Source organism: Talpa occidentalis, unplaced genomic scaffold (assembly GCF_014898055.3).
Source record: "Talpa occidentalis isolate TD23 unplaced genomic scaffold, MPIMG_talOcc4v2.1 talOcc4.7, whole genome shotgun sequence".
NCBI classification, from domain to species: Eukaryota; Metazoa; Chordata; class Mammalia; order Eulipotyphla; family Talpidae; genus Talpa; species Talpa occidentalis.
Window position 1 is genome coordinate 64234221 of NW_023605083.1, and position 18343 is coordinate 64252563.

Here is an 18343-nt window from a genome sequence, read left to right on the forward strand (position 1 = left end):
TGTAAATGGACTAAACTCTTCAATAAAAAGACACAGAGTTGCAGCCTGGATTAAGAAACAAAACCCAACCTTTTGCTGTCTCCAGGAAACACATTTAGCTACAAAAGATAAAAATAGGCTCAAAGTCAAAGGATGGAAAACAATCCTACAAGCAAATGGGCCAAAAAAGAAAGCAGGAACAGCTATACTTATATCAGATAAAACAGACTTCAAACTCAAAAAAATAAAAAGAGACCCCAATGGTCACTACATTATGATTAAGGGGACAATACTTCAAGAAGAAATAACACTCATTAACATATACTCACCAAACGAAAGAGCACCAAAATATATCAGACAACTGTTGTCCTCTCTGAAAACAGACATCAGAGAAAACACATATGTAGTGGGAGACTTCAACACACCACTATCAACAATGGATAGATCAACAAGACAAAAAATAAGTAAAGAAACTAAAGCTCTAAATAAGGACCTAGAGCATTTGGGCTTAACAGACATCTATAGAACACTAAACCCAAAAAAAACGGAGTACACATTTTTCTCAAGCGCACACGGATCATTCTCCAGGATCGATCACATACTGGGGCACAAGACAAACATCAACAGATACACCAAGATTGAAATCATACCAACCATCTTTTCTGACCACGAAGGCATCAAACTAGAAATAAATCATAAAAAGAAGGCAAGGAACTATCCTACCTCATGGAGATTAAAAGCCACACTACTGGAAGACCACTGGACTAACGAGGAGATCAAAGAAGAAATTAAAAAATTCTTTGAATTGAATGACAAGGAGGACACCAATATCCTAAATGTATGGGATGCAGCAAAAGCAGTAATAAGAGGAAAATATATAGCAATAGAAGCTCACATCAAAAAACAAGAAAGAACTCAAAGAAACAACCTAATCTCGAAGCTCAAAGATCTAGAAAAAGAACAACAAAAAAACCCCAGAACCAGTAGAAGAAAAGAAATAATAAAAACCAAAGCAGAAATAAATGAAATTGAAACTAAAAAAACAATCCAAAAGATCAATGAAACCAAGAGCTGGTTCTTTGAAAAAATAAATAAAATAGACAAACCCCTAGCCAGGCTCACAAAGGAAAAAAGGGAGAAAGCACAAATACACAGAATCATAAATGAAAGAGGAGAAATCACAACGGACACAGCAGAAATCAAAAGAATAATCAGTAACTACTATGAACAGTTATATGGAAACAAGTTCAACAATCTAGAGGAGATGGACAAATTCCTACAACTCTACAATCACCCAAAGCTAGATAAAGAAGAAATAGAACACCTAAACAGACCAATTACAAGCAGCGAAATTGAAATGGTAATTAAAAACCTCCCCAAAAACAAAAGCCCAGGACCTGATGGATTTACAAATGAATTCTACCAAACATTCAGAGACGAATTAGTGCCTATCCTTCACAAACTCTTCCAAAAAATTGAGAAGGAAGGGACAATACCAAACACGTTCTATGAAGCCAATATTACACTAATACCAAAACCGAATAAGGACAACACAAAAAAGGAAAACTATAGGCCAATCTCCCTAATGAACACTGATGCAAAAATCCTCAATAAAATTTTAGCTATCAGAATCCAACAATGTATCCATAAGATAATTCACCACGACCAAGTTGGATTCATTCCAGGGGCACAAGGATGGTTTAACATCCGAAAATCAATCAACGTTATCCAACACATCAACAAAAAGAAATATAAAAACCATATGATAATATCAATAGATGCTGAGAAAGCTTTCGACAAAGTGCAACACCCATTCATGATAAAAGCCCTTGAAATTCTTGGGATACAAGGAACATACCTCAACATCATAAAGGCCATCTATGACAAGCCAACAGCCAGTATCATTCTCAATGGTGAAAAGCTGAAAGCAATTCCATTAAGATCTGGAACAAGACAAGGATGTCCACTCTCACCACTGCTTTTCAATATAATACTGGAAGTCCTAGCCAGAGCAATAAGACAAGAGAAAGACATCCAAGGAATCCAAATAGGAAAAGAAGAAGTCAAACTATCACTATTTGCAGATGATATGATAATATACATAGAGAACCCCAAAATCTCCACAGAAAAACTAATTCAACTCATCAATCAATTCAGTAAAGTGGCAGGATACAAAATCAACACGCAAAAGTCAGTGGCCTTCCTATACACAAACAATAAATCTGAAGAAGAAGAAATAAAAAAAACCACCCCTTTTATTATCGAAACAAAAAAAATCAAATATTTGGGAATAAATCTAACAAAAGAGGTAAAGGACCTATACAAAGAAAACTATAAAACACTGTTAAAAGAAATAGAAGAAGACACAAAGAAATGGAAAGACATCCCCTGCTCATGGATTGGAAGAATAAACATTATTAAAATGGCCATCCTACCAAAAGCAATATACAGATTCAATGCTATTCCAATCAAAATCTCAATGGCATTCTTCAAAGAAATAGAACAATTATTGATGAAATTCATATGGAATCACCAAAAACCCCGAATAGCCAAAGCTCTACTGAAAAAAAAAGAAGGAAATGGAGGCATCACACTCCCAGACTTCAAACTATACTACAAAGCCATAATCATCAAAACTGCATGGTATTGGAACAAGAACAGACATACAGACCAATGGAATCGAATAGAAAATCCAGAAATAAACCCACAGATTTATGGTCAACTAATCTTTGACAAAGGAGCAAAGACTATGCATTGGAGCAAAGAAAGTTTGTTCAATAAATGGTGCTGGGAAAACTGGGTCGCTACATGCAAAAGAATGAAGCTTGACCACTACCTCACACCATACACAAAAATCAACTCAAAATGGATTAAAGAACTAGACATAAGACCTGAAACCATAAAATACATAGAAGGAAATATAGGCGAAACACTACGGGATTTGCACATCAAAGACATCTTTACAGACACATCACCCAAAGCAGTGATAGTGAAGAGAAAGATAAACAGCTGGGACTACATCAAATTAAAGAGCTTCTGCACAGCAAAAGAGACAATAACAAAAACAAAGAGAAACCCCACCAACTGGGAGAACATTTTTGCACCCAACACTAATGATAAAGGACTGATCACAAAAATCTGCAAAGAGCTGATGAGACTCAGCAACAACAAAGAAAATAATCCAGTCAAAAAATGGGCAGAAGAGCTAAAAAGAAACTTCTCTGAAGAGGAAATGCAAATGGCCAACAGACATATGAAAAAATGTTCAACATCACTTGTAATCAGGGAAATGCAAATCAAAACTACCATGAGATACCATCTCACACCAGTGAGAATGGCACATATTAAAAAAACTAGCAACAACAAATGTTGGCGAGGATGTGGAGAAAAAGGAACTCTTGTGCACTGTTGGTGGGAGTGCAAACTGGTCCAACCACTATGGAGAGCTGTGTGGAGATTTCTGGACCTACTAAACATAGAGCTTCCATATGATCCAGCAATTCCACTCCTAGGTATTTACCCAAAGGACACAGAAACATCAATTCCAAAGAGCACCTGCACTCCTATGTTTATAGCAGCACTGTTTACAATAGCTAAGCTTTGGAAACAACCCAAATGCCCAAAAATAGATGACTGGATCAAGAAGATGTGGTACATATACACCATGGAATATTACTCAGCAATCAAAAAAGATAAACACATGCAATTTGCAGCAACATGGATGGCACTGGAAGGGATCATGCTCAGCGAAATAAGCCAAAAAGAAAAAGAAAAATACCGGATGGTCTCACTCATAGCAGGAATCTAGAAAACTTAAATAAGGGACCAGGAAAATGAATATAAGAAAGTGAAAATCAAAATCAACAAAAAAACTATGAACCAGAGACACTTTTTGGGGGTGGGGGGGCGGGAGGGGAAGGATTGGGGTCAGAATGGGGCGTTTGCAATTGTATGGGGGAATATAAAAATAAAATTTAATATTTAAAAAAAAAAAAAAAAAAAAAAAAGACTTTGCCCAAGTCCTCATCACTATTTAATTTCGTGTTATAAACAGGACTTTAGTGCCACATACAGTGCAGTAATGTTGGAAAGCTTGTGATCAGAGGTGGGATCCAAACCTAAGGGGGAAAAAAAAAGAATGGAAAAATGTGTGCAGTTTAAATATGTGAACAAATTAAAAATAACTTGAGATTAAATAGCTTAATCCTTATAACTAAAATAGTTTAAAGCTCCTGGGAGAAAAAAAATAAGGTGCATTCCTTCAAAATAATGCATTTCCATTTTGCAGGGTCTCCAGCCCCATGCTCAAAAGTAAAGTAAAATGAACTGGGTCCTCTTCCCCAGGAGTGTTCCATGATGTCTTACCTCTGAGCCTTTGTTCTGACTTCCCTCTGCTGGAAATGCACTTTCTCTCTTTTTCTCTGACTTGACTTGTTAGACCCTCTGAGTATCTCAGTGGGGAAGTACCTTTTGCCTCCCTGAGCCCTCAGCTTTTGTGACCTGCTGTGTTCATCTGTCAGCATCACCCTGTCTGGTGGCTTTCCTTGCATTGCACTCTTGTGCTGCTGTTTAAATTGCCAAATGCCTGTCCTGGTGCCTCAATCCTGCGTGTGGCTTGTTGCCAGCCCCTGCCAATGGTGGGCATGATGGAGTCACCCATTTGTCAAGCCTTCGCTGAGTGTACCAAGTCCTGAGCTCAGGATTTGGTGTTCAGAAGTAACCAAGCCTTGATCCCTGAGACTTGGTTTTTAGAGAAATTTCATGCAGTCTGTAGGGTGAATGCTAGTTCCCAAGTTTATAAGCTGACTCATCTATTGCCATATTCTCAGGTGGCACGATGAAGTAGTCTTTCTTCTTCCAAAGATTTTTTTTCAAAAGCAGGCTTAGAAGTTGCTAATTGAAGAACACTTAAGAGAGAAGTTCCTGCTTATGACCATTAATTGTGACCATTTACTCTGCCTGAATTATCGTGAAATCATTGGAGGCGCCTTAGCAGGAAGTAAAGCTCTCGGGAAGCTATTAACCATTTAGCATTCTCTAACTGAAGGGAATGAAAATTCCACTTACTGAAGGACAGGGAGAGGCAGCCTTTACTGCAGCTAAATCATGGCACTTGGAGATTTAGGAAGCTACAGCCATACCCAGAGTGAATAAAAAGTGTACAGCAAGGCGGTGTGGACACCTAGATACCTGCTAGGTGCCTCTTGAATGTGCTGATGAACAAAATTAAATAGGTAATGAGATGAGGATTTGGACAAGGTCTTGACAAGACTTTTCTGGAATGGCAACTCTGAGCTCTGAGTCTGCTGCTTCCAGCAGTCACTGCAGCTGCCCTCATTAATGCTGACTCGGCCACTTCTGGAAGGGAGGCTTGTTTTTGATGGTGGGCGGCGGGAGAGGGTGGTGGTGGATGTGAAAGAGTTGCTTTACTGTGGCAACTGCACTGTCCTCTTTGGGTAGATTATTAATATGACTTGATATGATGGAAGGAGGCAGAGCCCAAGCTGGAGGAAGTGGGAGCCGGGAGAGAGAGCAGGGGATCAGTAGTGGAGTGAAAGTAGCTCCTGAGAAATGGCCATGCATAGAGTGGGGAAGGCAGGACAGGCATACTGGTGTTGAGCATCGTTCCCCTGAGCTCTGTGTGCGCACCCCTCACTTGGCTTGATGGCCTGCAAGAAGCCAGTTTGATTTGACTGAGGACTCTCGGAGAACTTAGATCTGAACTTATGGAGACCTTCCAGAACACGTCGTTGCCTCGGGCAGACACAGATAGATACCCTGTGGGATTCCAGGACAGCTCTCTCCTGATACACTCGGGGGTCTGGATCCCTGAGGCAGGTGCTAGAGCAGGGGACTGGGACAGGCTCTGTGGGGGGTTCTGTGGGGTGCCCTGGCTAGACTCCTGTTCTCACTCTGGCCCGTCAGGCTGGGTTTCTGAGAGGCATGTCTCCAGGGAGCTCATTACCCATCCAGGGAGGTCTTACCATTTTTAGCTTTAATATTGGGTCTCCCACAGAACATGCTGAATTCCTCAAGGATGTGGGCTCCTCAGCTTGTGAGGTCAGACATCAAATTTATGCTCCAGTCTAAATACCCGTGTTGTTTCTTGGTTAATAGCTAGTAAACCAAATTATGAAGGGATCTGAGTTGGGGATGTGCTGAAAGAGGAGAACAGGTTAAGAAAAACCCAACTTTAACATTAGGATAGATAAAGGTGTGATAAAAGTTCTTAAAAATACATTTACACTGTTTTCCCCCTCATTAAAAAGGTAGTGCTTGTTCCTTGTGAAAATCTGAAAACATTGAAAAGAAGTAAACAAAACCTCTTTAATCCCACCTGCCAGATAGAACCATTGTTAAATTTTTTTGTGGGTGTCTTTCTCATTAACAGCCATTGTTAATATTTTGAAGAGTGTCTTTCTCATTAAATTATAGATCTGTCAGCTTCCTTTTCTCTCACAATAGTGAGATTATGTTTTGCATTCCATTACTATTAATCTATGCCATCTTTATTTTTTCATCTTTTCTATCGATGTAATATTAGTTTACAACACTGACTAGGTTTCAGGGGGACAGTTTTTTATTTCAGCACTGTATATATTCCTCTACTTATTCCTCCCTCCTCCTGCCGCTCTAGTGACCACCATTATGTTGTCAGAGTCCAAGGGTTTTTGTTTTGCTTGTTTGATTGCTTTTTTACCCTTCATATTACACAAATGAGTAAAATCATTGGGATGTATCTTTCTCCTTTGACTTATTTCATTCAGTTTAATATGCCCTTCATGTTGTCACAAATGGCAACTTTCATCTTTCTTATGGCTGAGTACTATTCCTTTGTGTATGCTTACCACAACTTTATCCACTCATCTCTTGTTGGCCATTTGGATTTTCATATCTTGGGTGTTGTAGCGCTGCAGTAGATGTAGAGGTGCATATGTCTTTTCAAATTAGTGTTTTTGTAGTCTTTGGGTAAAAACCCTGAAGTGGGGTTCCTGGATCATATGGTCATTCCATTTTTAATTTTTTGAGGTACCTCCATAACTTTTTCTCAGAGTGGCTGTACTAATTTACATTCCCACCAACAGTACATGAGGGTTTCTTTTTCTCCACATCCTTCCTCATCCGCTTTTGTTGTTTCTTGACTTTTTCATAACAGTTATTCTAACTAATCTGAGGTGAAATCTCTTCATGGTTTTGATTTGTATTTCCCTAATGATAAGTGATCTAGAATATCTTTTCATGTGTCTGTTGTATGCCATCATTATTCAAAGTTGCCAAGATCAAGCAGTCTCTGATGGTTGCAAGCTGGGGCTCAACAGAAGAGTTTTCAAGGATTTGGAATGACTTAACTTGCCCCATTGCCATAGTGCGGCAGCCTCATGCCTCTTGCTCAGCTGGCAGCCAGTGCAGGCTAGTCTTGGTGAATCTGTGAGTCATGCTGGTCTGGACCTTGGTCTGGAGCTGTCTTACAACTGCCAGGGTCTTGCCTGGACCTGAGACCAAACTTCTTGGGCTTGAGGTCTTATAACTTTTCTTCTCAATTGGGTTTCACCAGCTGATGTGGGAGCTAGAATTTCTTGTGGGGCTCAGCTCTTCAGATCCACTCAGCACTGGGGCAATTAAAACCTGGGTGGTAGGGCCAAGCTTCTGGGATGGTGGAGGGAGCAGCGCCATGGCTTAGGATGCTTGGGTTCCATGGACTTGATCAGCCAGCAGCCTGTGACCTTGGGAAGGGAGATAACTCTGAGGCTAGGTTTTTTCCTTCTGTGTAATGGAGAGAACAATTCCTTTCCAGCCCAACTCACAAAACTGGAAAGCTCAAATGAGAAGATGCAGGTCCAAGTTCTTGCAAACCACAGTGCACCAGGCAAACCCAGGTTACACTTGATTCTCAATCTCCCCGTGTAGTGTGATGAAACAGTACTGGTTCAAGCCTCTGTTGTTCTCCCAGACAGAGTGGACTCATCGGCTGCATGAGCTTCGGGGTGAAGTCCCTCCTGACTCCGGACAAGGTGGGTCCTAGGGGAGGTGCGTCTTGTGGTCTTCTCTGGGTGCTATCTTGCCTGGGTACTAGGTTTCGTGTTTCTGGGTCTAGCAGGTGCTCAGGGAGTGAGCGAGAAGCAGCATTCTTTATGGAGCTTTCCTTCGGGCTGGGTGAGGACTATTTAGATCTAGAGACCCTCTCCATCTGGGTAACCAGTCCCTTATCCATTTCTACTTCATACCATACTTCCATCTGGGGGCTTTTGAGTAGAGGAGGGATGAGCTCGTTTTGCACATCCCTGGAGATGTCCTGGTGGCTTGCTCACATGGAATTGGTGGGGGGCCCGGAAGTAAAGTCTGGGGTAGGTGACTGAGGGCCCTTTATCCCATGTGTGGGTCCCCAATATATTCTCTTGACTGCAGCCTCAGCTTCATTCCCTCTTAGGAGAAGCTGTCTCCCATGGGGCTGCAAGGAGCCTCAGACTGCTCTCTACCTTCTAGCCTCTCCATCTCTCCATCACGCCTTCCCTTCTGATCATTTATTGGGCTCCATTTATAGACCAGGCACAGTGCTGGGCACAACAAAGAGCTTGCACACAGCCTAGTGGAGGAGGCAGGTATGCAAGGAGATAGTTGTTCTCCAAGGCTAAGAGGCTGTGGGACTCAGCAGAGGGGAGGACCAGCTTTGTTAGGAGCATCAGGGAAGGCTTCCTGGAGGTTAAGCATAGTAGCTCCCTCTGGGCAGAGAGACTAGAGTGTCTCTCTGTAGAGATGCTGCTCCTGAGGGAGGCTGTGCAGCTACTGCTTTTTGAGGGGGGCTGGAGGCTGACTCTTCTGTCTGAGCTTGTGATGTTTTCTCTCATGACAGGAGATCAGCGGCTGGTACTACCTCCTGGGGGAAGACCTGGGCCGGACGAAACACTTAAAGGTGGCCAGGAGGCGACTGCGGCCCCTGAGAGGTTCGAGCACACCACCTTCAGCTTCTGGCAGATGTGCTGCTCTGACCCTATTGCTTTGCCCTCCTCCCTTCCTGGGCAGTAGCATCAGTCCCTGTGTTTTGTGGCCCTGTCACCCCAGGTTTTGATTATATCACTGGTCCCGCTAGAATGCAGGCTGTAGGTAGCCTAGGGCCCACGGCACCTCTGTTTATCTGGTTGGACATTCCTTGGAGAGGCTAAGAGCCTGACACCACAAGGTTTCCAGCCCTAGCTCATGGAGGACTGGACTTCAGGAGCTCCTTGCACGGCCCCTTCCCACAGTCAGTGGTCTCATGATCCCTGTTAGGCTGTGTTGGTGACTTGGAACGGCCAGCTTATGGCTAGGGGGGTGGGCTCTGCCATGAGACCTGAGGCTCAGGGCTTGGATTTTGTGTCCTTTCTGTCCCATCCTTCCTGCTGCAGGTCCCCTGCCTGACCTGAGCTTTGGGCATCCCCTAGAGGCCGGGAGTGACCTGGGCAGCTGTGTGGGCCTGTCAGCCCATACTAGTCCTCTGGAGGGATCTGTGGGATGGTGTCTTATCTGCCACAGAAATGTTCTGACTGCTCTGTCATCTTCCAGACCCACTTCTGAGAATGCCAGGAGGTGAGGACACTGAAAATGGGCAGAAACTCAAGGTAGGTAGTGGCAGCTGGGCAGGGTTGATGGGCCCAAGTGCTGTTTCCTCTCTTACCAGCTCCTGGCCACTCCACAAGCATGAACACTTAAGGGGCTACCTTTTGAGCTTTGCTTGGGGCAGGGATGAGAGAGAGCAGAGTCCCCATACCTGGAAAAGGACAACTCAGGTTCTTATTGACTTGTGGTCATTGGAATCTGAATTCTTTCTTTTCTGTGCCCCCATCCTGCCCCATTGCTACCTCTGGCTCTGTGATGAGGTCACCCTCTCAGGTTAGGCCCACTTGATGTGAGGGAGCACCTGGGAATCCAAGCCCAAGACCAGTGGCTTCTCACTCCCCTAGGGTGTTGAATCCATAGGAAAACTTCACGTGGCGATTTTGGAACCTTCTCCCAATTTCTGCCTCTTAAGACATGGCTGGTGACCCTCCTACAATGAAGAGAGGGAGGAAAAAAGTTGCAGTGGTTGGGTGGCCCTCTGCCAGGTGCCACTGTGCCCCCATACTGTCCTCACCTCTGAGGTGGTTCCTTCCCCGTCTCACAGAGGAAAGAGATGCGCAGACTTCAGAGATGTGAGGTTACTCTCCACAGCCACACAGCCAGCAGGTGTGCGCTTCTGAAGCAAGGCAGGTTCTGAAGCAAGGTCTGGCCGCCTGTGGAGTGCCCTGGGCCATGCTGCTTCCTGCATCTGGCCTACTTGGGAAGAGATGATATTGGTACTCCTCATGGTGAAATCTTACATGTAGGAGTGTTATACTCTACAAAAATTTCCCTTTCATTTATTCAGTTCTTTCACTGCCTCACTCATTTTGCTTGAGCATCTCCACGACCGTGCCTGTGCTGGGCACCAGGATATAGCCCAGAGAAAGTCAGCATCTCTGCCCTCATGAGCTCACAGTCGAGGGCTGCACTGTCCATTATGGTAGCAGCTTGCCACGGTGGCTGCTGAGCTCTTGAAACATAGCTAGTATGACCGAGGACCTGGATTTCCAATTTTATGTAATTTTGATTCACTTACATTTACCTTGACACGTGTCTAGTTGCTGGTGTATTGGATAGCACAGTCCTAGAGTGGTTTCATTAGGCATTTCAAATATTCTTGTGGCTTCAGGAGGGAGCTGCAGATTTCTTCTTCCTTTTGTCTGGACTTAGTGAGCACCAAGAGGACAGTGTCTGAGAGCCTCACTGGTGACCTATGGGAATTATGTGGACATTAACACATGGGGTTCTCAGTGGCTAGGGAGTCCTGCTCCATGCTGGATTTTGTCCCACAGTGCCTGCCTGAGCCCATGGGGACATTCTTCTGAGGTGCATTGATTTTCCTGGGCTTGTATTCTCAGAGATGTCCTTGGGACTGTCTAAAATGGGACTGATGGTCAGAGGCTTGGTTGGGTCACAGGGAGAGCCCCCAGAGGTCACCTGTTCAACTCCCCCATTGTGTGGCTGGGATGCTAGAGGCCCAGAAACCTGGGTGACCTTGCCATTCTCATGGCAACCAAAGTTGAGCTGTACCAAGGGACACTCTCTGGCACCAAGGACATCTGTGGGTGGCTGGTTTCCCCAGAGACTCTGAGGTGTGTGTGAGCTGGGCCAGGCTCACCAAGTACTGCTATACAAGGCAGCGAACAAGGCTAGAGTTTGGGTCTGACTCCACTGCTACCCCGAGGTGTGACCTAAACCTCTCTGGTCCCCAGCTTCTTCGTGGGTAAAATAAAGAAGCTGGATTATCTGAAGATGAGAAGTCCTTTTCCACTTTAGCTTTATGGTCTACCTATCATCACATCCTTACATGGATGAGAAACCAAGTTTCACAGCGCTTGTGAGTGGCAGGCAGGTCGTCAGACTCCAAATGTGTGGTGTTTCTGTCTTGGGATGGGCTGTCTGTGGGTGCAGTCCCCCCAAGGTGTCTTTGGATTCTTTGGGCTGAGTTATCCCCTGGATTTGCTCCCAGGGGTCCATGGGCTTGCAGGGGGAGGTGGGGCTGTTAGAGTGGGCTGTGTTTTCTGCCTGGGTTCCCCTCCAGCCTGGGGTGTTTGTGAGAACATTGGAATCACAAAGTGGCCCCTGGCGGAGAATGCAGCCAGAACAAAGGCGCCCTCTCCCCGCCAGGCCAGGGGAATACTAACTAGTTGACAGGAATTTTAATATAAAACTCTCCCTCTTCCTTGTCATTCGGAGGTTTCAGGAAGCCTTCGGGCTTATCGTGCAGAGGCACACAGCACAGACAGGGCTTGGGGAGGTGAGAGGTGACTTCCTGCCATTCTTCTGCGGGGCGGGCTTCCCAGGGCGGTCATGCCAGGCTGACAGGGCGCAGAGCGGGCTCCCGCAGCTGGGGGGTAGAGCTGGGTTTTCATGGGGCAGCGACCGAGTCGGGACCCGCAGCCATGAACCGGTTCAATGGGCTCTGCAAGGTGTGCTCGGAACGCCGCTACCGCCAGGTGGGTGCGTGGCCCCAGAGGGGCCGCACTGGGAGTGTGGGTGGGGGGTAGGGTGAGGGATCCCTCTGACAAGGCTTCTCTCCCTGCAGGGCCTACTTGCCTCCTCCTTGATGAACCTTGCAGGTTCATTTTGATCTAGGGAAGGGATAGAGGCCAGAGCTGGTCCTGAGGTTCAGCCTTTAACTACCCCACCAGCCCTCCCGAAGGGTGGAGGAGTCCAGCTCTGTCCTAACCACTGATGGGGTGGTGTCCTGGGTGAGATTATCGAGTTGATAGTCTATTATTTTAATCTAGTGGGAGTGTGGGTTGAAAAAGCATCTCCAGTCTGAGGTTGGAAATGGCTAGATTGCCGAACAGCTAGGTTTTGCGTTTTTGCTAATTTTCCTCGCTTCTGATGGGATAGCAGGGCAGGCCTGCGCTGTGTGTGTGATTGTTGGTGTGTGATTGTGTGGGAGATGGGATGTTTCTGTGTGTGCGCGCACACATGCTTTTCCTCCCTGCTCACCCTGATGCCTTGCGGTGGTTCCGAGTCCTCTGGCGTTTGTAGCGCAACTTCACTGAGATGGTTTGGCTTCTCTGCCTCCAGTCTCGGCGTGTGGGGCAGAGTGGAGTGGTGATTGAGTAGCCTCTGAGACTATTCTAGAATTTTGGTGAACAATTTTTTTTTTTCTTTTTACAAAAAGGGAGGGTGAAGGCAAGGGATATTCAGGTTTGTGGAATGTGCATACCGGAGGAGAGCTCGGAAAGGGTCCTGATTTTAGAAGTACAGAAATGTTCCTTTGCGTGGTTGAATGTCCACACTGGAATCTGGAGCCTGACTCTTTCTGATCAGCAGTCTAGGTCCCAGGGAGATGCCCAGGGCGGCTTCCTGCACTGCGGCATTGCTGCCCTGAGCCATGGTTCCGGCATGTTCTCCCTGCCGTCCTCCCTGTCTCTCAGTTCCCGCCCCTTTGCGACCCCACTCTGCCCTTCCTGCCCTCCTGAAGCAGGCAGAGCATCTGTGCCACACCAGTGACGGGGTAACGGAACAGTGAGGCAGAGCGTGCCATGGCTGGGAGGTTTAGAGGTGCTTGGCCACCTTAGGACTGTGGGCCAGAAGACCAGGGCACAGAGGCAGTCAGAGTGGAATAGGAGTGGGCTAGGCCTGAGGCTCAAGTTCAAGATAGATCCTGGGTCAGAGAGCAGCACAGGTTGAGAGCACCAGTTTTTGTTGATTCTGGGTTCAAACCCAGCCCTGTTTCTCTTGAGCTGTGGCTGTTGAGAATATAACTTTATCTCCCTGGGCCTCAGTCTCCCTGACAGTGAATTGGGATGATAATGCCCAGTGATGATGCTGAGACCATAAACAGAATTTGGTGTCTGATGTGCCCAGCGCAGGGCCTGATCTGTGCATACAGAAGTGCTCACAAATGGTGGCAGGGAGGGGTTGGGGTAGAAGTCTAGGAATGGTGGTTGACCAGAGCCAGGCAGGAGGGCAAAAGTGAGGTGCTGGTGGGGGTGAGATCTGGGAGCAGTAGCAGTTCCTGCCTGGGACAGGAAAGAGCAAGAACCACCCCCTGAGAAGGATGGCCCCTGTCAGGAGCCGCTAAGTTCTGAATAAAGGCAGGGCCGCTACCTCACCTCCCGACCCAGAGGCCCAAGGTTCATCTGAGAGCTGGGGCCACCACTTCCTCTCTGCAGGCCTCCAGCGAGCACACTGAAACTAGCCCTGCATTCCCCTTAGGTGATGGTCGGGTTCTTGGGACACTGTCCTCGGGTGATCAGTGATCATGGCAGACATAGGATAATTCTGCTTCCTTCACACCGTCTCACCCTGTCGTGCTGAACAGGAGAGGAGCTTGCTTCCTGACACCTTCTCTTCTTCCCTCCTGCCCAGCCTCCAGCTTCCTGGTGCCCAGGAAGACAGAGTGGGCTCTAGGCCACTGTCCCACCTGGCTGAGGGGCCAGTGTGCTTTGCTGGCACACAACCTGCTCCAGATTCAGCTCAGGCCTATGTCCTGAGCTGGCAACCCAGGCAGAGTGGCTCTGGCCCCTTGATGGGATGGCCGGGGGAAGTACCAAAGTAACTTTGGGATCCCAGCTTTTGCTTGTCTGGAGGGGTGGGTTGCAAGGCCCCCTAAATCCCTCCTGGTCACATGGAGTCGACCAGGCTCCCTACATCTTCCCTCAGCCTCAGGCTGAGCTTTCCGCACTCACTCCAGAGTTTGTTTTTCTTTCTTTCTTTCCATTTTTTTCCTTTTCCTGTCTTAGCTATGTGTTTTCCCAGAATTCTTATGGGAACAGGGTATTTTCCTGCCCCCTCCTCTCTCCCCTTGTCTGTCAGGTTTCCTGTTTTACAAACTGGCTTTGAATCCAGGCCCAGGGCTGGTGGGAAGCAGAGCCTCAGGGGCCTCCCCAGCAGCTTCCAAGGGGCCCTCCCCTTCCTCAGGCCTGGCCTTTGGGAGAGCCGGCAGGTGAAGGCCAGGCGCCCAGCCTTGAAGAGACAAGCCTTATAGGAAGCCTCCTGACCAGGCAGGCGGCCCTCGACTTTCTCCCAGCTGACTGGGACGCCCTCCCTATACCTCACCCGGGATCATGCTGCACCCCACCTCTTCTTGCATGTCTCCTGGGACCCCACTGAGCCCCTTGTGCTCCCTTAGATCTTTTGCTCTCATAGAACATCTCTGAGCAGCCCATGATTGTTGTTTGGGTGGCCAGGCACAGGGCTGTCTACACCCTACCCAGAACCTAAATGGGCACAGAAGGGCAATGCAGCAAGGCCGATCTGAACTGAGCCAGCAGACCACACAGGGCGGCTGCAGCTTCTTGCTATTGCCAGGATGCTGCCAGCGTCCTCATTCACTGACACTCGCTGAGTTCCTGTCCCGCACCAAGCCTGCCCCTCAAAGTCAAACACTAAGCACTGCTCCCAATTCAGGAACAGGCTCTGCTCAGTGCTTGTCATGTCATGTCTTGCTTTGTTTTGGAGAGGCCTGCATACCCTCCCCAGGTCCTCTGAGAGCCAGAGGCCAAGGCCTCAGCAGAGCCTGGCATGCAGCAGGAGCTCACAAAGTATGTGGTGCTTTGCAAAGGGAATCTAGACAGAAGGCTCTTTCAGGGGACTTCTGAAAGGAAGGGTATGGACCTGCTGTGTACAAGGGCCCCCCATGAGGTTCAGCCTGGAGGCCCATCTGTGCCTGTCCCTGCTCCCTCACCTGGCAGTCCTCCTTGGATGCCTTGACACCTTGCACCTGCCCCTCCCTCGCTTTTGGCCTAAGGCTGTGTGTGTGTGTGTGCCTGTCTTCCCTCCCCTCTGCTCCAGTAGAGGAACAACCTGGTGGGCTTCATCTCTGGACCTCAGCACAGGGCCAGCCCTCGGTGGATGCGCTATAGACTTCTGGGAGCAAAGAGGAAGGGCCATGGCAGACAGTGGATACAGGCGAGGTGGGGATGAGCGGTTCCAGTGGGCCCTTGGGTAAAGGGCTGGACTGCGTGTGTCTGCAGGGCTGAGGATGGTGAGGTCCACTCTTCCAACGCCACCTATGTGTTTACCCTGGGCCCTCCCACACCGCCTGGGCTTACCTCCTGAGCACTTGGCTTTCCTGCTTGGCTCACAAGCTAGTGCCCAACACGCCTGTGTCGAGATAGGGACAGCATGGGGCTGGCTCCTCCTTGGCTCCAGCTCCCTTAGAAAGGGGGTGGCTCTGGGCTGCCAGCCCTAGAGCAGAGGTGCTTTGCGCTTCTGGGAGTAACTGGCGGAACTGTGTCCTAGATCACCATCCCGAGGGGGAAGGATGGCTTTGGCTTCACTATTTGCTGCGACTCTCCCGTCCGAGTCCAGGCCGTGGATTCTGGTAAGTGAGTGTCTCCGGGACACCAGCCTCTCCTGCCACACACCTGGGCTTTGTGAACAAGACTGGAGCTGAAAGGGGAACCCCAAACTGGAGCCAAGTGTCCTGGCTTTTCAAAACAATAAGAATAATATTTTTAAATAACCATAGATGAAACTAAGGTTTATCAAGATATACCCACCTCTCCCTTTTGCTTTTATCAAAATGAAAATAGATTTTTATGTTTTGTTTCCCAATCACTTCAAACAGGAACTAAATCTATATTTTCAGTAATGGCTGCATGGGAAAGTGAGAGTTGCTTATGTACTCTCCTGGGAAGGGGTGTTTTAGCTTATTCCAAGTTTGATTAGCATTTAACATTAGTGACCCCCTCCCTATTTGTCACACAAAAAAGACTTCTGATCATAGAGTGAACATACTAAGGGAAGCCAGGGCTCCGTGATCTGGGTGTCCCCGCTCCTGAGGATGGCATCAATGAATGATGCTGAATGAATGAATGAATCTGTGAGTCTGGCAGTCTGGCAACATGGACGCATTGTCAAGGGGGTTGGGGGGGTCCTGGGGACAGAAGGTAGGATAGCTGGAGGGTGGACAGCAGTCAGGCAGGTGGGGATGAGGCACCTCTCATCAAGGCCCCTAAGCCCTGCCAAGTTGGCCTTGCATTGCACAGATGCAGAAACCAAGAGGGCAGTCCTGGTTTGTGGTCACTGCTGAGGCAAAATGCTCGGGTGTTTGGCGAGGGCCATGGACTCCACGAGCCCTCGAGCGACTTTCCTTTGTCCCTGCAGGAGGCCCAGCGGAGCGGGCAGGGCTGCAGCAGCTGGACACGGTGCTGCAGCTGAACGAGAGGCCTGTGGAGCACTGGAAATGCGTGGAGCTGGCACACGAGATCCGGTGACAGGGGGCAGCGGGTGCACCTCCCACCCCTGCCTGGGCGCACAGCCTTATTCCCCCCTGCTCTTGCCCTTCCCTCCATTGCCCAGCTGTGAGCAATTCACTCAGCTCCCCAGGGAATCAGTTTCTTGGCCTGAAAATGGAAGGTTCAGGCTCAGAGCAATTTTGGATCCCAGGGCAAACAGCAGGGGAAGAAGCTCTCAGACAAACCCTGTGGTGCATGATGCATCTCCAGGGGGTCGCTTTCCAGCTAGCTAATTGTTTCTGTCACCTCAGCACTAAGCCGTTTGTTCATTAAGAATGTATAGCTGTTGCCAAGGTTTCAGTCGCACAATTAAAAAAGTTATTCTCTAAAATGTTTGGGTGCCCCAAATTTTGGCCACTGGGGTAAAGCCTTTTGAGGCCCTTTTTAGGTTTGCTTCTAGGATGCTGAGATGAGGGGTTGCACGTAGGCAGCTGGCTTGCTCCTCCTTGCTTATGTTTTGCTTGTGACAGACATCACTTGTTGAGATCAGGATTCTTTCTTTTTTAAGCTGGCCTTGGCCTCGGTGTCCTTCTCAGCCGCTGCCTGTCATTTAGAGTTGATGTAAGGGACCCCTCGTTGACTACTTCAGTTACCCTCTTACATCCCTTCCTGTCCTTCCTCCCTGGGGGCTTCCCTGGCTCCCCTACACTTCTCTTCCCCCATAGACCCTACCCTGGCTGACTTTGGTCTCCCTCAGACTCAATTTCTCTATGTGACCCCTACCCCCCAACTTCTAGGAGCTGCCCTAGCGAGATCATCCTGCTCGTGTGGCGCATGGTCCCCCAGGTGAAGCCGGGCCCTGACGGCGGCGTCCTACGACGGGCCTCCTGCAAGTCCACGCATGACCTCCAGTCACCCCCCAACAAACGGGAGAAGAACTGCACCCATGGTGTCCAGGCCCGGCCAGAGCAGCGCCACAGCTGCCACCTGGTGTGTGACAGCTCAGACGGGCTGCTGCTGGGTGGCTGGGAGCGCTACTCGGAGGTGACAAAGCGTGGGGGCCAGCACACCCTGCCTGCACTCTCCCGGGCCACGGCCCCCACTGACCCCAACTACATCATCCTGGCCCCGCTGAACCCTGGGAGCCAGGTAAGGATAGATCTGGAAAGGTCGAGGGCAAGGTCCCTGGGTGAAGCCAGGAAGTTGCGAATACTCAAAATGTGTTTGGAGGAGCCTGCAAGGACTCAGGAGTACTGGCAGGAGGTGGGGTGTGTGTGAACGCCCCTGCCTCTGCAGGGCTGTGCTGGGTAGAGAGAAGCAGATGGACTTTTGTAAGCCTCAGGGCATAGATCCAGGACCAGGGGATGCCACAGGGCTGGAGATTTCAGCTCAGAAGAAGGATGAACTTTCTGCCTGTCTGTGCCATGCTGGGCAGTGAGCCTTGTCATAGCGGGCTTGAAAACGGACACCATGTGATGATGGCGGGAGGACAGAATGCCGGGCCCTGAAATAATTCCCATGAGCTACTCCGGGAAAGAAGTATTCTGATGCCAGATACATTTGAGAAATATCCTTTTTCTTCCCCTTCTGGGAGTTTTCCAACGCACGTTCACCCGAGGCTCTGAGGGCATCCTGCTGTGAAA

The 18343-nt window shown here is 48.3% G+C and overlaps 1 protein-coding gene across 6 annotated transcripts in view; it reads left to right on the forward strand.

Annotated features, from left to right (window-relative positions):
* The window catches only part of RGS3 (regulator of G protein signaling 3), a 140329-nt gene that overhangs the window by 39590 nt on the left and 82396 nt on the right, over window positions 1-18343 (forward strand). For 3 of the 6 annotated variants that reach the window (XM_054689374.1, XM_037493566.2, XM_037493568.2), the window contains 6 exons: window positions 7931-7991; window positions 8831-8921; window positions 9520-9575; window positions 15763-15844; window positions 16630-16735; window positions 17498-17849. In XM_054689374.1, coding sequence (XP_054545349.1) covers window positions 7931-7991; window positions 8831-8921; window positions 9520-9575; window positions 15763-15844; window positions 16630-16735; window positions 17498-17849 — 748 coding nt within the window. Of the gene's footprint in view, window positions 1-7930; window positions 7992-8830; window positions 8922-9519; window positions 9576-10301; window positions 12012-15762; window positions 15845-16629; window positions 16736-17497; window positions 17850-18343 lie in introns of those variants that run through there. The other 3 variants (XM_054689375.1, XM_037493572.2, XM_037493567.2) reach the window with 3 other exon arrangements.